Below are 17382 nucleotides of genomic sequence, written 5' to 3' on the forward strand. Positions count from 1 at the left end.
TAGGTTGTTTCCATCTTTTTGCTATTGTGAATAATGCTGCAATGAACATGGGTGTGCATATGTCTATTCGTGTGACAGCTGTTATTTCCCTAGGACATATTCCTAGGAGTGGGACTGCTGGATCATATGGTATTTCTATTTTTAGCCTTTTAAGGGAGAGTCATATCATTTTCCAAAATGGTTGTACCATTTTACATTCCCACCAGCAATGCACAAGAGTTCCAAGCTCCCCGCAGCCTCTCAACATTTGTTATTTTCTGCTTTTTTGATTCATGCCAGTAATGTCAGGGTGAAATGTTATCTCATTGTAGTTTTAATTTGCATTTCTCTAATGGCTAGTGATTGCGAGCGTTTCCTCATGTATCTGTTAGCTGCCCTAATTGACATTTTTGATACATTTAATTGCATTTTAAAGAGACTTGATATTTAGACTTTGGAACTGTAATAATCTCATTATGAATTCTTGTTTTTGTTCTTAGTGAAGCTAAGATCATGTGTTCAGAAATAGTTACTTTAGAGATGATTTCTAGTTGGATTTCCTAATGACATTTACTAATGACACTGGTTTTAAAGTCATTGTCTTCCCTGTTCTGAACTTCTGAAGCATAAATACTCCAAAATGATGCTAAATCTGAGACAGATCGCAAAGATAGAGAAACTAAATTTTGTTATTTTCTCTAGAGAACCAGAATAATCTCATACCATATATTAACTGCTCTCCGGCAATTTTTAATTTAGAGAGTGTCTGTGAGTTTTGAGTTATGGGAGTAGCCAATAGATTATCGGAATACACTTTGTTTCTACTTTGCCTTTTTTCCCGGTAATATAAATATCTGAAGAGGTTATTGCTTAACCTGTAAAACAGTGACATTGTAATTTATTAATACTAAAAATATCTGTCCATTTCTGTTAAACTATGTGAAGAGCTGGAAATAATTATTTTTCCAGTGAAAGGACATGTTAAGGAAGAGCTTTCTTTGTTGTATCCTTACTGTCTCTCTGATCCCATTTTAGCCTTGATTTTTCTCTAAGCATTCAACATCAATTTTTCTCACCCTCTTCTTTGTTTCTGCTTCCCTGTATCAGTTAAGTGAAAATACTATCCTCATTGCTATCATCCAGTTGTATTGCCAAATGCCAATTCCCCTGAAATACTGGGAAGATTCGCCCAGGAAGTTGGAAATCTGAACAAGTGTAAGGCTCCCTATACTGCTGCCTTCTACACTGGAAGCTGAAAATTGAAGTAGGCAGTTGTGATCAGATTAGAAGGAATACAATTTACCTGGGATATTGTTCATTGCTGCTGGTTTTATTTATAACGTGTCTCAACTAGGCAATTAAAAGTAAGTGCTTATTATCAGAATATATGAACTATAGTTTTACAATTATAAGCCACTCTAGTTCTGAAACATATTTGAAACATAAGATGTACCTGCAGAATATCCTATTGTCTTGTTCAACTTTCCTCACTTAAATCTAATTTAAGGTTAAGCTTAAGTAGGCTAGTGACTTCGACCAGGTTAGTTAATAATTCCAATGCTGAATTTTTCATCTCTAAAAGTGGAAACTGTAATTATAAGGTTGTTGGAAGGATGAGCAGTAAAGTATCTAAAGTACTTGGCATGCACTTGGTACTGAATGGATGCTCATTAACTGGTATATTATTAATTTAATAAGTATAAATAGTTGATTCCAGGTAGTTGATCGACTCCCTATACATACATGTTTACTATATGTAAATACAAAAAGCAAGCATTGTTCTGTTGTGTTATTTGGTTTGTTCTCAGTCAGGTTCAAGTCAGTTGGGTATTTTGATGTAACACCAGCTTTTATCGTCCATCCTCAACAGAAATCCTATGTGGTGTAATGGTCCCAAAGCTGACAGTGACCTTGTCCCAGCAACTCTGTTTCTCTTGTGAGGGTGGTCGCTGCTTCTAGGTTGGACACTGAAAAGTGTGGTTTGGATTCTGCTTTCTTAGCTACTGCATTTGTTCCATGGACCATATTTTTCCCACTGTTCCAGAAGAAAAGTATAAGGAAAACACTGAAGTTCAGCAAATAGGTAAGGGTAAGAACATATCTTACTTCTTCAAAGGTACTTTTGTGGGGACTTGGCAGTTTGTAAGGTGAGCTGATGATGATTAGTTTATAATTCTGAAGAAATGGAGGGGTAAAGGAGATTTTCTTTCAATTATGACAGAGAACAATCTAGGAGTAGGCTTTCTCCATCCTAACACCTTGGTTTTCACAGCTTTCAGAATATTGTAATGACCATACCAAAGGATCTGTCTATTTATCTGTCTATCCGCCCAAATAATGGGATCATTCCTCAATAGTTTCATTGAAACTGGTGGCGCAATGGTGAAAGAGCTTGGCTGCTAACCGAAAGGTTGGCAGTTTGAAACCATCCAGCAGCTCCATGGGAGAAAAGACCTGGCAATTTGTTCTCGTAGAGATGATAGCCTAGGAAATCCTATGAGACAGTTCTCCTCTGTTCTATAGGGTTACTGTGAGTCAGAATCCGCTTGAAGGCACACAAGGTTATGTGGTAATAAGAAAAAACAGTTTTATTCATTTTATCTGTGACCTTGGGCAGAAACCAGGTCTGTATCTTGGACACTCTTACATTCTAGCACATTGTAGGTGCTTTAAAAATAACTCTTAAATGTCGACTGAGTAAGATTGTGCACCTCTGAGGTGGATAATAATCTTCATAGGTAATGTTGTGCAAATTGGTGAAGACTGGCTGGGGACTCCATATAAACTATTAGAAGAGCTCTTAAACACAAATACTTGTGATAGAGTTCACAATTAGCCCAGCATCCTTATAAACATTTATTTCAAAAGCAAGTTATCTCAATGGGAAAAATGCCTTTTATTTGTTAGCTGGTTTGCAGAACTTGAAAAAAGAGGACCTATGCCTCTGTTGGAAAATAAGAACAATTCAACTTCTAGAAAAAACTTGACAGCTTGGAGCCCGGCAATGCCTATTTTGGAATAAACTGTCTATTAATTAAACTCAAATGATTTAAACGTTCATCACGTTGCATTGCACCTTTCAGAAAAACAAAAACAAACAAAAAAATCCTACCCCCACCCCCCACACCCCCACTCCGTTCTCTAAATACACTGGATTTAGAAGACCAGGGGACCTACGCGGCTCCCGCAGGCGATTGGCAAACGCTGCCCCCGGACAGAGCAGGCGCTGCGCCTAGGCGTGTTGGCAGTTGGCGACCCCCCTCGAATCCCCCCTCTGCTGCGGGCTCCTTGTGGCTTCTGGAGGCTCAGAGAGTCGGCTCCAAATGTTTTCCATATTTGTTCAGCCTCCGTAATTCGAATACCGGGGCAGGCTCAACCCGCTAGCGCCGCGCTCCAGGGCCTAGCGCGCCGCACACGCACGCACCCACCCACCCAGCCACCCACGCAGCAGCCCACGCAGCCGCCATGGGCAAGGATAAGGAGCCCCGGGGCCAGCAGAGGCAGGGGGGGCTGCCGACCGGGGACGCCGCCGGGCCCGACGACATGGGGCCGAAGAAGGGCAAAGGGGCCCCCAAGGAGAGCGGGGAGGAGGAGGCCCAGACGTGCTGCGGCTGCCGGTTCCCGCTGCTGCTCGCCCTGCTGCAGCTGGCCCTGGGCATCAGCGTGACCGTGGTGGGCTTCCTCATGGCGGGCATCAGCTCCTCCTTGCTAGTCAGAGACACTCCATTTTGGGCTGGGATCATTGTAAGCATCAAGTCTGTTTTGCCTAAGCGCGTTTGCCAAACAGGAATGCAAACCCGCATGGTCGAGTTAAGACTAACCCAACTGCATGCGCCCTTCCCAGCTCCACTCCTCTAACTCGCGCTCTGCTTGGTGACTGGTTCCTGGCCCACTCGCTTTTCCTGGGGGCAGGCTGGACGCGGTAGGACTCCTGCCCCTCTCCCGCTTGTTGCTCCCTACACCTCCAAGGTGTCTGACTCTAATGCGCTGGAGCCCGCGAGGCGATCTGAAAGCCTGCTTATTTTGTCAAAGTGAGCAGCCCAATAACAACAAATTCACTTTGGCTTTTTCCTTGTCCTATACCCCGGACTCCACCCCTGTCCCCATGTAAGTAGCAAAAAGGGAAGTAAATTCATCTAGTAAAATCAAAGTCTAGGAGAAAACCTGTACTTGGAGTTGCCACACTGGGTAATGTTATTTTTTAATTTGAGGTTCTATGATTGTTTATGAAATAATTACCTAAGACAGAAATGCAAGAATACAGGGAAGCACAGCCTTAATCCACTGGAGTCTAAAGTAGAACAGCCTCAGGGCGCTGGCCATGGCAGAAGTGTATTTGGGACTCTGCTAATGGATGTACTGTTCTAAGCAGAACACTGCTCAGCTGTGGATAGTGTTGTTTTGTTGAAACACGTCATATACTTGGCTTAATTCAATGAATTCCTTAATTTAAAATGGGTATCATTTATTGAGCACCTACAGTGTGTCTGTGCAGCTAGAGTCTTTACATATATTATTTCTAGTCCCCACCTCCTCATGGGATAGTTACAATCATTTCCATTTCTCAAATGAGAGAACCCAGGCCCAGACTCACCCAGGGTCAGGAGTTGACAAAGCATTCGACCAGGTCAATTCCTACTTCTGGAATCGCAGATTACATCTGCATTTACCTTAGGGAGCCACTCTGCCACTTAAATTCACATTTGATTTGTAATTTTAATATTAGGTTAGGTTACAGGGCCTTGTAGTTTATTAAGCTCTTTCCCATGCATTACTTCGTTTAACCCCTGAGACAACACTTTGAGGTTGTAATTATGATTCCTCTTTGCACGTGAGGAAACTCCGGCTGAGAAGTCAAATGACTTTCTTTTAAGGCCCAGAGATTGGAAGTGGTGGAGTCACCTGAGGCTGGAATCAACACTTCTAGTCTCATTTTGGAGCCCTGGTGGCCTGGCAGTTAAGAGCTCAGCTGCTAACCAAATGGTCGGCAGTTTGAATCCACCAGCCGCTTCTTGGAAACCTTATGGGGCAATCTCATATTGCATCATCACTGCTATTACTGGCCACAGGTACTATAAATCATAAAACAACCTCCAAAATAATTTCATATCGGTGACAGGTTTTAAAGATAGCTGATAAATATGCATCAGTGCAGCTATTTCCTAATTAAGATTATTTGAATTCACAGATTCTTGCAAAGTAATTTAAAACTTTTGATTTGTATACTAAGAATTCCCATGAAATTATCATGAGTAGAGTTTTCTAAATCAAGTGATTTTAAAAATAGCTTTTCACTAAGATATACTCGGTATTTTAGTCATCTCAGTGGCTGTTCAAGATAGTCAGAGGAAAAAAATGTCTGTCCTTTAGGGCTAGGCAAATTTAAAAGGAAAAAAAAGGAATTAAACTCCTTTATTCAATGGTTTTGAGTATCATTTATGAATGTGTTTTCTTTCCTCTTTTTTTACTCCAACCTCAAAATGCCCATTACCCAGAAAAAAAAAAGGTGGGGTGTTGGGGAAAACTCACTTTAAGGTTTAATGTGTTAACATGCAAATTGTGCAACTCCAGAATTTCCTATAGAACTGAGCTTCTTATAGGCTGTGATGCTCCAAATTGTGGTGGAAGCTTCTCAGGTGTGGTACAAAGAGAATTATCTCCAGTCACTTACCTGTTCTTTCCAGTTTGTAATCTAGGATCTGTTTGAAGTTTGCTCATAGTGTGTAACCCTGATGATATCTGTAATCTTAAATTTTCTTTTGACAGAAAATATATTTAGAGCAGAGCAGCTAGTGGAGATGACTTGAGAAAAGTGAGGAAGGTCTCTGAGAAGGTGGATGAGAAACCACTCTAGTCCCAGCTGGGCAGAGCTGGGAACAGCATGTCACTGTCCCACACAGACACTGTGCTTGTCTGCTCACACTGTCTGTGGTTGGTCACGGGGCATGCTTCCATGCTTTCAGGAAAGGAAAAGACAGTGAGCCAGGATGGTATGGTGGAACTGTAGAACCACTACACCCCAGGTTGGCCATTATCAGCTCAGTAACTTTGGGCAAGTTACTTAAACTCTCTAGGCTTCTACTTCTTTATTTATAAAATCAGAATGATAATAATAATTCCTACCTTTTAGGGGTGTCCTGAGGATTAAATAAATATATACAAAGCACTTAGAGCAGTGCCAGCTAATGGTAAGCACTCAATGAATGTTAGCCTTTTTCATTAGCTATTAGTGAAGCGATCATTAGTAGCGGCACTCTTGAAAGCAGAAGTGATACTCTTTCACCTCTAGCCTTGGAGAACAGTCACTTTTGACTTGCTACATTTCCCAAAGCAGTTTGAACCACGAAGGAGATATTAATGTGGCCATGTCATTTTTCTCTGGCCTCTTCTCTGGGAAGTTATCGTTTAGCAATCTCAGTGATATTAGATTAGTCCAGGACCTTCTCAGTCTCTCTGGCATTTTGTGAAAATGAACTTGGTGGAGAGAGGCCTCCTCAGGGTCATTTTCCCCAGGGATAGGGTGTGATTCTGGTCTGTTATAGACTCCTGGGAATACTGAAGACTTTGCTCTATTTTGGAAAACCCTCCTAGACCAGAGTGGTGTTGGTCAATTTATGGAACTCAGGCAGAGACAAACCAGCTTCTGGAATGTAGGCTGAATTCAAGCAGAATAATGCGCCCCACCCCATCTACAGCTTTATGTACTGTGCTCTTCTATTTCTCACTATTCTGGTTGCCTCTTCTATTTCTCACTATTCTGGTTGTCTCTTACCAGAATATGGTAGTTTATTTAGCATCGGTTACCATTTATTTCATTGGGGCCCTGGTTGCACAGTGGTTAAAGCTCTCAGCTACTAACCGAAAGGTTGGCAACTTGAACGACCAGCTGCTCCATGGAAGAAAGATGTGGCAGTGTGCTTCTGTAAAGATTACAGCCTAGGAAGCCCTATAGGGCACTTCTACTCTGTCCTATATGATAGCTATGAGTCAGAATCGACTCAACAGCAATGGGTGCTGACTATTTTATTACCTTGAGATTTGAGGATAACCATTCCCATAATGTTGTTATTGTTAGGGTCCATCAAATTGATTTTGACTCATAGTGACCCCATGGGACAGAGCAGAAGTGCCCCATACGCTTTTCTTGGCTGTAATCTCAATGGGAGCAGATTGCCAGATCTTTCTCCCATGGAGCTTCTGGGTGAGTTTAAACCACCAACCTTTCGGGTTAGCACTTAACCATCAGAAGTGGGGTATATGGATAAATAGGTGACTTCTTGTTGACCAAAGTCTAGGCGACTTGATGAATATTCAGTGAACCTCTGGTTATAGACTGAGGAGGCCCTTGGTGATTTGTGATAAGAAATTTATATCCAGTGGAATTTTTGGAAAACAATAGGTTTTTTCAGATTTGTCCATAAATGTGATTCCCTCCACCCTCAATCAAAGAGATGACTAAAGTCTTTTTACTTCAGTTACAAAAAATTCCTGTAAAAGAAAAAATAGAATGGAGCCTCTATAGAGACTACGTAACCTGTGAAAGTGTCATTCTTCTCTCAAAATTCTTTATAGATGGATTGAGAGTTGCAAGTCACACCACAATGGCAATACATAGTGAAACAGATTCTTTGAGGATGAACTTGGCCACGGGCAGGGACGACTAGGAACTAGAAGGTTGTTCCGCATTTCCTTCTATCAATGGTGTGAGTAGCTGGGTCAAATAGACATTCAAGTTTGCTCATCATTCTGTAATTCTTATTGATTAACAATGTAGAGGGATTAAAGGAATCCAAGAACTTTGGAGCCTTTCACTTACTTCTTACTCAAATGAATACATTTTTAGTTTAGGGTAAGCATAGCATGTTTGAACTTTACTTCATTCAGTAACATTTGTTGAGGTATCCTCCACGCTAGGTATTGGTCTAAAAATAATGACTCATATACCTGGAGGAGAGCTCCAGAGATCCTGATGGACATGTGCCCTTATTATATCTGACAGTAATGAATATTTCCGATTAGAAAATTTAACCTACACAAATATTTTTAAAGCCCATTCACCTTCCAGAGTGTTTCACTTGCAGTGATTTATTTGATTTGGCATCTCTACTCTAAAGTCAATTTAAGAGCAAACTCTTGCTTCTTACCCCCAGTGAGGATGTTTAGTATTTGTTAGTTCATTGGCCCTTGTGGGGAATGTTCCCGTGGAAAGTGGGAATTTCTTTGCCCTATTGAAGGTTTTAGTTTTCCTCACTGTCCCTCCATTGCTGCATACCCCACCTGCTGGAATAAAACGCTTGATAGATACACATACTGCCTTAATTACATAAGAAAGTTTAAGGCAAGAGTTTAATAGGAAAGGAAGAATATTTCTTCAATATCATTCATAAAACTCATAAAAATCTGTAATGATCAAGAGCTCTGTCAAGAATCTCAATAACAGTTTTCATGTTAACTTACTCTAAAAAATTCTAAAAAAAATTATCATTAATTCCCAACTTAACAGAGGGGAAATTTTGTGTGATTTATTTGTTTTATAACAGGATAAACCATAAATTCACAAGGATGTATATGACATTTAGCAAGTAAGGCACAGATACAGCAATTATCCATAATTTATAAGAAAGTAAGACATGCTGATTTGGCTAAATGACTTGACAAGTTTGTGTAGGTCATATAGCAAGTAAGGAACAGATATAGTTATTATCCATCATTTATACATAAAGAATATAAGATATGATGATTTGGCTAAATGATTTGAACACAGTTATGAAGAGAGACTGGAAAAAAGTTTGGCATTGGGGTTTTGAATTGACCCTTTAACAAGTCAAGAGGCTAAATGTGGTGTCATTTTTCTATATATGTGTATTGGCATTTGAGAAATTTAATATGGAATTATATTTTTAGGAATACGTTGCATAGTAATCCATTATTTTTCATATTGTGAGTTTAACATGCTTCCAAAACCTAATGTAGCATCTCTAATACCATTGGGAAATAATTTTTATTATAGCAGCTGTCACAGGATTGTTGAGAACTGAGGAGTGGGTAATTATATGGTCAAACTCAATCCCCATTGAGTATGTGTAGTAAATAATGGGCGGAAAATAATCTCATAGGTACTTGAAGTTCTCAGAATAAAAATCGAATGTAACTAAATTAATTTGGCAGAAGTGTATGAAAATAAAAGGGAATAATCCAGAATTTGGTGGAATGTTTTCTGAAAAAATTTCAAGAGTATGGAATCAAGAATTAGGAAGTTTAAGATTACACAAAGTGTTTAGATTCTTAGAAACCACAGGAGAGAAGCGTTTTCACCTCTACTTCTAGCTTCATACTGAGGCAGACAAGTAAAGGCCAATGAGCAAGTTTTCCCTGAACAGTCCTTCTTTTTTTAAATTAGGAGGAGAAGAGGTGGGTCCTGATATTTTTCAGTCCTGGATAGATAAAACTTTTGCGAATGATCTCAGAAAGTTAATTTCTGGAAACATTTTGAGACGTCAGTCATCATTTTGGTTTTAATTTTTTTTTGGTAGAAATATTTGTTGTTGTTGTTGTTAGTTGCCATCCAGGCGGCCTCCCAATACGTGGCAACTTGTGTGTTACAGAGTAGAACTGTTCCGTAAGGCTTCCTTAGCTGTAATCTTTACAGAAGCAGATCGTCAATCCTTTCTTCCTTGGTGCCGCTGGTGGGGGCGGTGGGGGTTGAACCATCAACCTTTTGGTTAGCAACTGATGACAAATTGCTTGCGCCACCCAGGCTTCTTTGATAGAAATGATAGTGTATAGGATTTTGGGATAATCAAATAAAAATAAAATAATTTATTCTCTTTATATTACATATTTGCGGGGCCACTATGTATCCCCTGACACATGGTAGGTACCAAGTACGTGTTGAATTGAAATCTGTTTATATATTCCATACTTGCCATTATGTTTAAACTTGTATATATCCATTTTTAAACTATGGTTTGGGAAATGACATATAGTAGTATTTTCCAATACAGACAAATTTAAGTTTATTGGTAACATTTCAGAGAGTGATGAGGTAATAATAAAATGAACACACTATTACTCCATTTTGTGCTCCTGGATTCTGGAAGTATTCAAATCACATTAATTTAGCATGTTTTATTCCATGTTATGAAATGACTGCAGGATTAAAAAAAAGAAGAGGTCATTTGACTTTAATTTTCAGTCCCCTAATTAGAATAAATTCGGATGTAATTAGGACAAATTAGATTGATGTAGATGAATGCTGGATGTCAATACTACCAACTCTTACCTTCTAAAAAGAAAGCAGTGGCAGAGGTTTCCCTAATATTTGGTCTAACAGTTTCATAGGTTGCAAGTATAGTGCCCCACTTAGTTTGGTCTGAGAAAATGAATGTTTTCTAGATTTTTTTCTGGCCTTTAGCCTTGTCTGTGACATTTCTAGTAGGGGTGTTCTTTAACTAGATCTTCTTGCCTGCAGTGTTAGCATCAACATAAAAAGATATACATAAGGGTATTTTGAGGAATTCAGCATGCATGTTTCTGCCTTGCTGTAGGACAGGAATGGAATCTAGTTTTTAATTCAACTTTAATTAGGTGTCATTTCACCTCAAAATGCAGTTCATTTTTAGGGCCTAGATCCTGGCAAACTAGGGAAGCGTTGGTCAAAAGGGTCCATCAGAATCCAGAGATAGATAGGACCTCATGATGTCAGATTTTAACCCTCTAGTTGTTGTTGGGAACCCTGGTGGCGAAGTGGTTAAGCACTGTGGTGTGCTATGGCTGCCAACCAAAAGGTCATTGGTTGCAATCCACCAGCTGCTCTTTGGAAACCCTATGGAGCAGTTCTACTCTGTCCTATAGGATTGCTATGAGTTGGAATCCACTGGACAGCAATGGGTTTTAGTTGTTGTTGAAGAGCCCTGGTGGCACAGTGGTTAAGTACTTGGCACCTAACCACAGGGTCGGCAGTTGGAACCCACAGCCTCGCCATGAAGATAAGATGTGACAGGATGCTTCCGTAAAGATTGCAGCCTTTGAAACACTATGGGGGCAGTTCTGCTCTGTTCTGTAGGGTCACAATGAGTCGGAATCAACTCAATGGCAATGGTTTTTTTTTTTTTTTTTAGTTGTTAGCTACTGTTGAGTGGGTCGCCTACTTATGGAAACCCCATATACAGCAGAATGGGACCATTGTAATCCATAGGGTTTTCATTGGCTGATTTTTTGAAGTAGATTGCCAGGCCTTTCTTTTTAGTCTATAAGCTCTGCTCAAACCTCTTCATGATCATAGCAGTGTGCAAGCCTCTGCTGACAGATGAGTGGTGGCTGTATTGAGGTGCGTTAGCTGGAATGGAACCCAGATCTCCAGCATGGAAAGAAGGCGAGAATTCTGCCACTGTTTCACCAATTACCTGCTATGTGAATTGTTCAAGTCTAGATTTATTACAATGAGTTCACAAGCTGAAGGTGAATTTCTCAAAAAAAATAAAAAATAAAAAAGGATGTTGGGAACAGGATTTATAGCATAAAATGCATAAAAGTTCATTCCAGAGGCACACCCTCTTTCCGATGGTTTGTATGCAGTCTCAGATCTCAGAGTATTGAGATAAAACTTGGCAGGATTAACTGTCAGATGCCTAGGCAAGGCAGCTCCCTCGATCACCCTGGCTAATTTTAAAATTCATATGTGTCCACCCACACATATGGCAATAACTAAAATATACTTTTCTTTTGAAGAGGAATATAAATTTGTAGAACTACCTCAATGATTCGTAAGCTCATTTCTCAGCTTATTAATGAAGGCCCTAAGGCTCTTATGGAACAGCTAGAGGTCTGACTGTTTTTGAGGAAGAGTCTGAGCCAGTAAACCAAAACGTGATGGCACACTGGGGTGCAATGACTCTGTGCTCACGCCAGTAGAGAAACATACGGAGGAGGCTGTTTTCACTGCGTTTACAGATTGCTTCTTTTATCAAATTTCTGTAAAAATAAAATCAAGTTGACTCAGCTACTGAATACAATTCTAAGGGTAGCTTAGGCATTTCATTTGCTGCTTTAGCTCTTTAAGGCTTAGGAAATGCTGTTTAGTGAATTCCTGCCTTCCTCCACTGCTCCAGGGAGTAACTCATAGACAGGATCTGGCTAAATAACACCTTGGCTTCTGATATGCGGGAACGAGGGTTGGCTGAGCTGTGCCATTGAGGAATGCTCTGATTTTCAGCAGTTGGAGGAGCCCGCTGCTTCAAAGGGGCTATGATCTCATGCTTATTGTTTCTAGAACTTAAGGGAAGCCACCTCTCAGGTCTTGTTTGTAATATGCAGCCATCGTTTTTATTTTTAATGATGATTCTGGAAATTAGATCACCACTCTTTTTCTTTGGAATGTGTCAGGATAAAACCCTGAACCTCGTTATGTAACAGTCTCGAGTATGGGCCTGCTCCTTCTTGGTAGATCCGCCACTTGGGCACATCTTCAAAGGCTTCTCATAGGATTCTGTTCGTCCAGCTAAAAAATTCAGAACCAGGCTCTGCTTTTTCCCTCATCAAGTACTGCAAATACTCAAAACATCCCAGAGGGAAAGACAAAAGGAGAGTGACTAAAAACTCTCCAGCATACCGCCTTTGAGAACAGTTGGTCCAATCCCAGTCCCAAAACGAGTAGCAAACAAAAGGCATGGCTGTCGTTGAAGTTCTAGAGGGATCCTATAATATGTCTGGTTTGATTTTTGAGCATCTTTAAAGTGGATGCTGTCTAATCTCATGTCGCTGGAGCCATACCCCCTTCCTAGCACAGTCATAAATGTGAGTGATTCAGTGCCATGTGTTATGAGGGCTGGCAAAAAACCAGTAAGTGACTGGACATCATGGAGCAAAGGTTTGTTCACAAATGAGCATTCTCAGAGTCTGCTGGAGAGGTTCTGTTGGGCCTGCATCTGTCATTGCAGAAATGAGCAGTTGCTTTCTCCCTGACCGGGAGTGCTGGAGAGCTGGGAGAGGCAGCCTGAGACCTTGAGGATGCTGTTCTGGTTGCATCCCACACAATTGTTTTCAAAGTGTTTGATTCAGCATTCATATAACGAGCCATTAAAAAACCCTTTAAGATACATTATTACCAAGGCTTTTCTCTTGTGTAGAAGATAATGACAGGTGACAAGAAAAGAAGAGGGGAAATTGCTAATGTGTTAACTAGACCCTGACTAGGGAGAGAATTGTAGCTTTACTACTAGGAAAAAAAAAAAACAACAACAACAACATTACATGCTTTCTTCAAAAGTATCAGGTGTGGCACACGTATCAGGCCATTAGGCTCAGGCTGAGCCTTATCTCACATTCAGCTGTGCCAGGAAAGCTAAGGAGACCTTTTCCAAGGTAAGGGAAACGGTGGTTCAGTCTTCATCATTTCTGTTGGGGGCGGAGGGTGCACCCCTCTTAGGGAGCACCTCCTTGGTAGGTGCGCTCTCCCCAGTGGAAAAGTGTAGCACCCAAGGTAGTGAAGACAGCAAACTGGGACTTCATAAGGTGAGCAAATTATAATAAATAAAAAAATAATTCCTTGATGACTTGCATGCATATGAAATACAGAATTTGACCATTTTAGTTCACAAGCTACATGTTCAGATAAGTTTTTGCATTTCTCTCATGCTCTCTCAGCTCGTCGGATTCTGAAACAGAAAGACCAAATTCACACAGGTTGGCTTCCTCTCAGTCTTTTCATGAACAAGTAGCTTGGGGTGCCTTTTAAGGGGTGCAGGTTAGAGTTAAGGGTCTGAGACTAAATACAATTTTAAAAATGAACATAAGGTGACCATAACTATTGTGTTATAGAACCCTAGGTAAACAATTCCCAGTCAGTCACCGAATCTAGTGCGTCACAAATTTTTCCACCTCGAGACCTCCCTGAAGCCTCGCTCCCCTTCTCCCCCGTCCTCACACACACATCACAAAAAGCTCAGTGTCTAGCTAACCCATGTTGCCATGGAAGGAAAGGGGAGAAATGCGGGAGAGGTTGCAGGCTGCCTGGGGACACTGACCTCACTTTGAAAAGGACAAAATACTTTTCAAATGAAAAGTAATAACTACTATATATTACCTGATGTTCCAATGTGTCCTGTTTATTTTTTTTTAAGTGTTCTCAATAAGAAAAGCCACTTGATAATATTTTTTAAAAGGTTGAACAGGATGGTTCTCTCATTTACACTTCTGGTATAATGTTACATAATTGAATTTATATTCATTTATTTCACAATTTCTATAGACTGTACTATTTCAGATATTTCTATTTATTGTACTATTACACAGCTATGAACCCAGGAGTGTTAATATATCTCTGTAATCATTTCAAAAGTGGGACATAATATGAGAACCTACATAATTATGCCTGATGAAAAAATCCACCCTATAAATATACCACTGGAGTTGACTGTTTTAAAAAAAAAAATTTTTTTTTCAGCAATTACCAACAATGCTGCAATGGACACTTTTGTCCATGCCTCTCTGTGCACACGTTTCAAAGTGTCTTTAGGGTATATATCTAGGAGTTGAATTTCTGGGATATACGATACAGGCATCTTAGACCTACCACATGTTGCCATACCAGTACAACAAATCCAAAGTTGTACTAATTTATACTCCTAACAACTATAGTTTTCATTGATCTACATACTGCCCAGCATTTGTTATTGTCAGATAATTTGAGTTCATTTATGTGTAATGGTATCTTGCTTTACATTTTAATTACTGCTAGAATTGAACATATTTAATATATTTGTTGGAAACCCTGGTGGCGTAGTGGTTAAGAGCTATGGCTGCTAACCAAAGTTTGAATCCACCAGGCACTCCCTGGAAATGAAACCTATGGGGGCAGTTCTGCTCTGTCCTGTAGGGTTGCTATGAGTTGGAATGACTCGATGGCAATGAGTTTTTAATACGTTTGTTGGTCATTTTATTTATTTCTCTGTCATTCATCTATTCAACAGTTATTTTCTACGGAGTGTCTGCTCTTACTGATTGATTTACTGGATTTCTTACCGTTGTTACTTACCCTTTGTGGTTTTAGGTACTGCAGATGTCTTCTAGTTGGTGCTATGTCTTTTATTTTTGGTTATAGTGTCTTTGTTGTGCACAAGATTTAATTTTAATGTATAACATTTATCAATCCTTTTTATGAGATGTGCTTTGATATATTTTTAAAGAAATTTCTCCCTACTCTAAGGTCATAAAAGATATTTTCCTATCTCGTTTCCTAAAAATGTTAAAGGTTTACTTTTTGTGTTTATATCTTTAATCCAAAAGGCATAACTTTTTGCATATGATGTGAGGTAAGGGTTATATTTTATCTCGTATGTATTAATTGTTTTAGTGCCATTTAGTGAATAACCAATCCTTCCACACTGTGTGCTGTGTCCATTTATCATATATCAAGTTTCCGTATTAGATTTGAGGTTCATGTCTGTGATTCCCTTCAGTTTCATTGTTTTATTAATCTATTACTGTGCCAATTCTACAAATGTCTAAACTAAAATAGCATTATAATGCATCTTATTATAAAGATGACTCCTGCCCCCACCAATCTTATTCTTACTCAAAATTGTCTTGACAATCCTTAGCCATTTTCTCTACCATATAAATTTTAGAATTGAGTTTTCAAGTTCCAAGAAAAATCCTTTTGGTATACTCATAGGATTTGTACTTCCTATACATGAGCAAAGGAGCCCTGGTGGCACAGTGGTTAAAGTGATTGACTGCTAACTGAAAGGTCGGTGGCTTGAAACCACCAGTGGCTCCATGGGAGAAAGATGTGGCAGTCTGCTTCTGCAGAGATTTACAGCCTTGGAAACCCTGTGGGTCGCTATGAGTTGGAATCCACTCAATGGCAGTGGGTTTGATTTGGTTTTTTGATACGTGAATGGGCAAAGGGTATCTCCTTATTGGGTCTTCCTTAATGTCTTTATCTTTTGATTATTTATTTCAACTTAATTGCTTTGTGATCAGTTTGTGTTTTTCATAATATCAATTCTTTGGTATTTGATGAGATTTACTTTGTGGCATAGTATGAGGCTAATTTTTATAACTGGAAAAAATGCAGATTCCCTCATTTGGAATTTAGGATTCTGTATTCAATTCTAAATCAAGTGTGTTAGACATATTGTTTTATCTTCTACATCCTTAATCTAATACTTTTCTACTTGATCTACAGATTACTGAGAGATGTGTGTTCAAATTTCCCAATATTATTTGGATTTGTTAATTTCTTCTTATAATTCTTCCCACTTTTGTTTTATATTTTTAGTCTAATTAGTAAGTACATACAAGTTAATGATTATGAAATTTTCCTTCAGTTCTAGATTGACAATTGTTTACCCTTCGTTTTGTAAACCTATCATCCCACTGTCTTCTGCTGTGAAGAAGTCTGCTAGATGTCTAATTGTTGTCACTCTATAGGTAACATGCCCCTTCTCTCCAATTTTCAGATTTTTCTTTGCTTTTTGGTGTTTATAGTTCAGCTATAATGTGTCCAAATGTAGATTTTGTTATTTATTCTACTAGGGACTTGTTATGTTTACTGAATTTAAGATTTTTGTATTTTTCATCAATTCTGAAAATTTTCAACCATTATTATTATTATTATTATTATTTTCAAATATTGCCTCTCCCTTCTCTTTAGTCCCTTCTTCTGGTACTTTTATCAGATGTATGTTTGGACCTTCTTATCCTATCTTTCCTGTTTCATAACTTCTCTGGTATGTTTCACTCTTTTTATCTCCCGGTGCTGTATTTTGGGTTATTTCCTCAGATCTATCTGCTACTTCACTGTTCTGTTCTTCACCTGGATTTAATCTGCCTATTACCTGTCCATTGAGTTTTTAATTCCAACAATTTTATTTTTTATTTCTAGAACTTCTATTTTGTTGTTAGTGATGATTTTCCATATAGGGTGGGTGTTTTTGAAAGTGTCATGTTCTTTATTCATATTTTCGATTCCTTCTCTCCTGTCTTTAATTATTTAAAAGTACTTTTTTAATAGGCTCTAGCCATTAGCTCTATTAGTTGAAATCCTTGTGACTTTAATTCTTAGATTTTGTGTGTGTGTGTGTGTCTGTGTGTATGTACACATGTAGAAACTAACTTTCACTAATGAATTGATTCGTCACGTGTTTGCTAATTTTGTTTGTGAATTCATCTTCCAAGAGGCTTTCTTTTGGTGTGGCCTATTTGAGGGTATAAACAGACAAATTTTGTTTGGCCAGGGGTCCCAATGGTGTCTGAGCCCAGAGCCACTTTAAAACAACAACAAAAAAAAAGTTTATTATGGAAAATTTCAAGCATACAAAAAAGTAGATAAAATAGTATAATGAACCCCACATTCCTATCAATCAGCTTCAATAATTATCAACTCAAGATAAATCTTAC

The 17382-nt window shown here is 39.1% G+C and overlaps 1 protein-coding gene across 4 annotated transcripts in view; it reads left to right on the forward strand.

Annotated features, from left to right (window-relative positions):
• SSPN (sarcospan) overlaps positions 1-17382 on the forward strand; it is a 156249-nt gene that overhangs the window by 112342 nt on the left and 26525 nt on the right. Inside the window, exon 1 of one of the 4 annotated variants that reach the window (XM_004383594.2) lies at positions 3340-3723. The exons of the other annotated variants lie outside the window; for them this stretch is intronic. Coding sequence (XP_004383651.1) covers positions 3445-3723 — 279 coding nt within the window. The 5' untranslated portion in view covers positions 3340-3444. Of the gene's footprint in view, positions 1-3339; positions 3724-17382 lie in introns of those variants that run through there. 4 annotated transcript variants of the gene reach the window in all.

The sequence above is a fragment of the Trichechus manatus genome, unplaced genomic scaffold (assembly GCF_000243295.1).
Source record: "Trichechus manatus latirostris isolate Lorelei unplaced genomic scaffold, TriManLat1.0 scaffold00112, whole genome shotgun sequence".
NCBI lineage: Eukaryota > Metazoa > Chordata > Mammalia > Sirenia > Trichechidae > Trichechus > Trichechus manatus.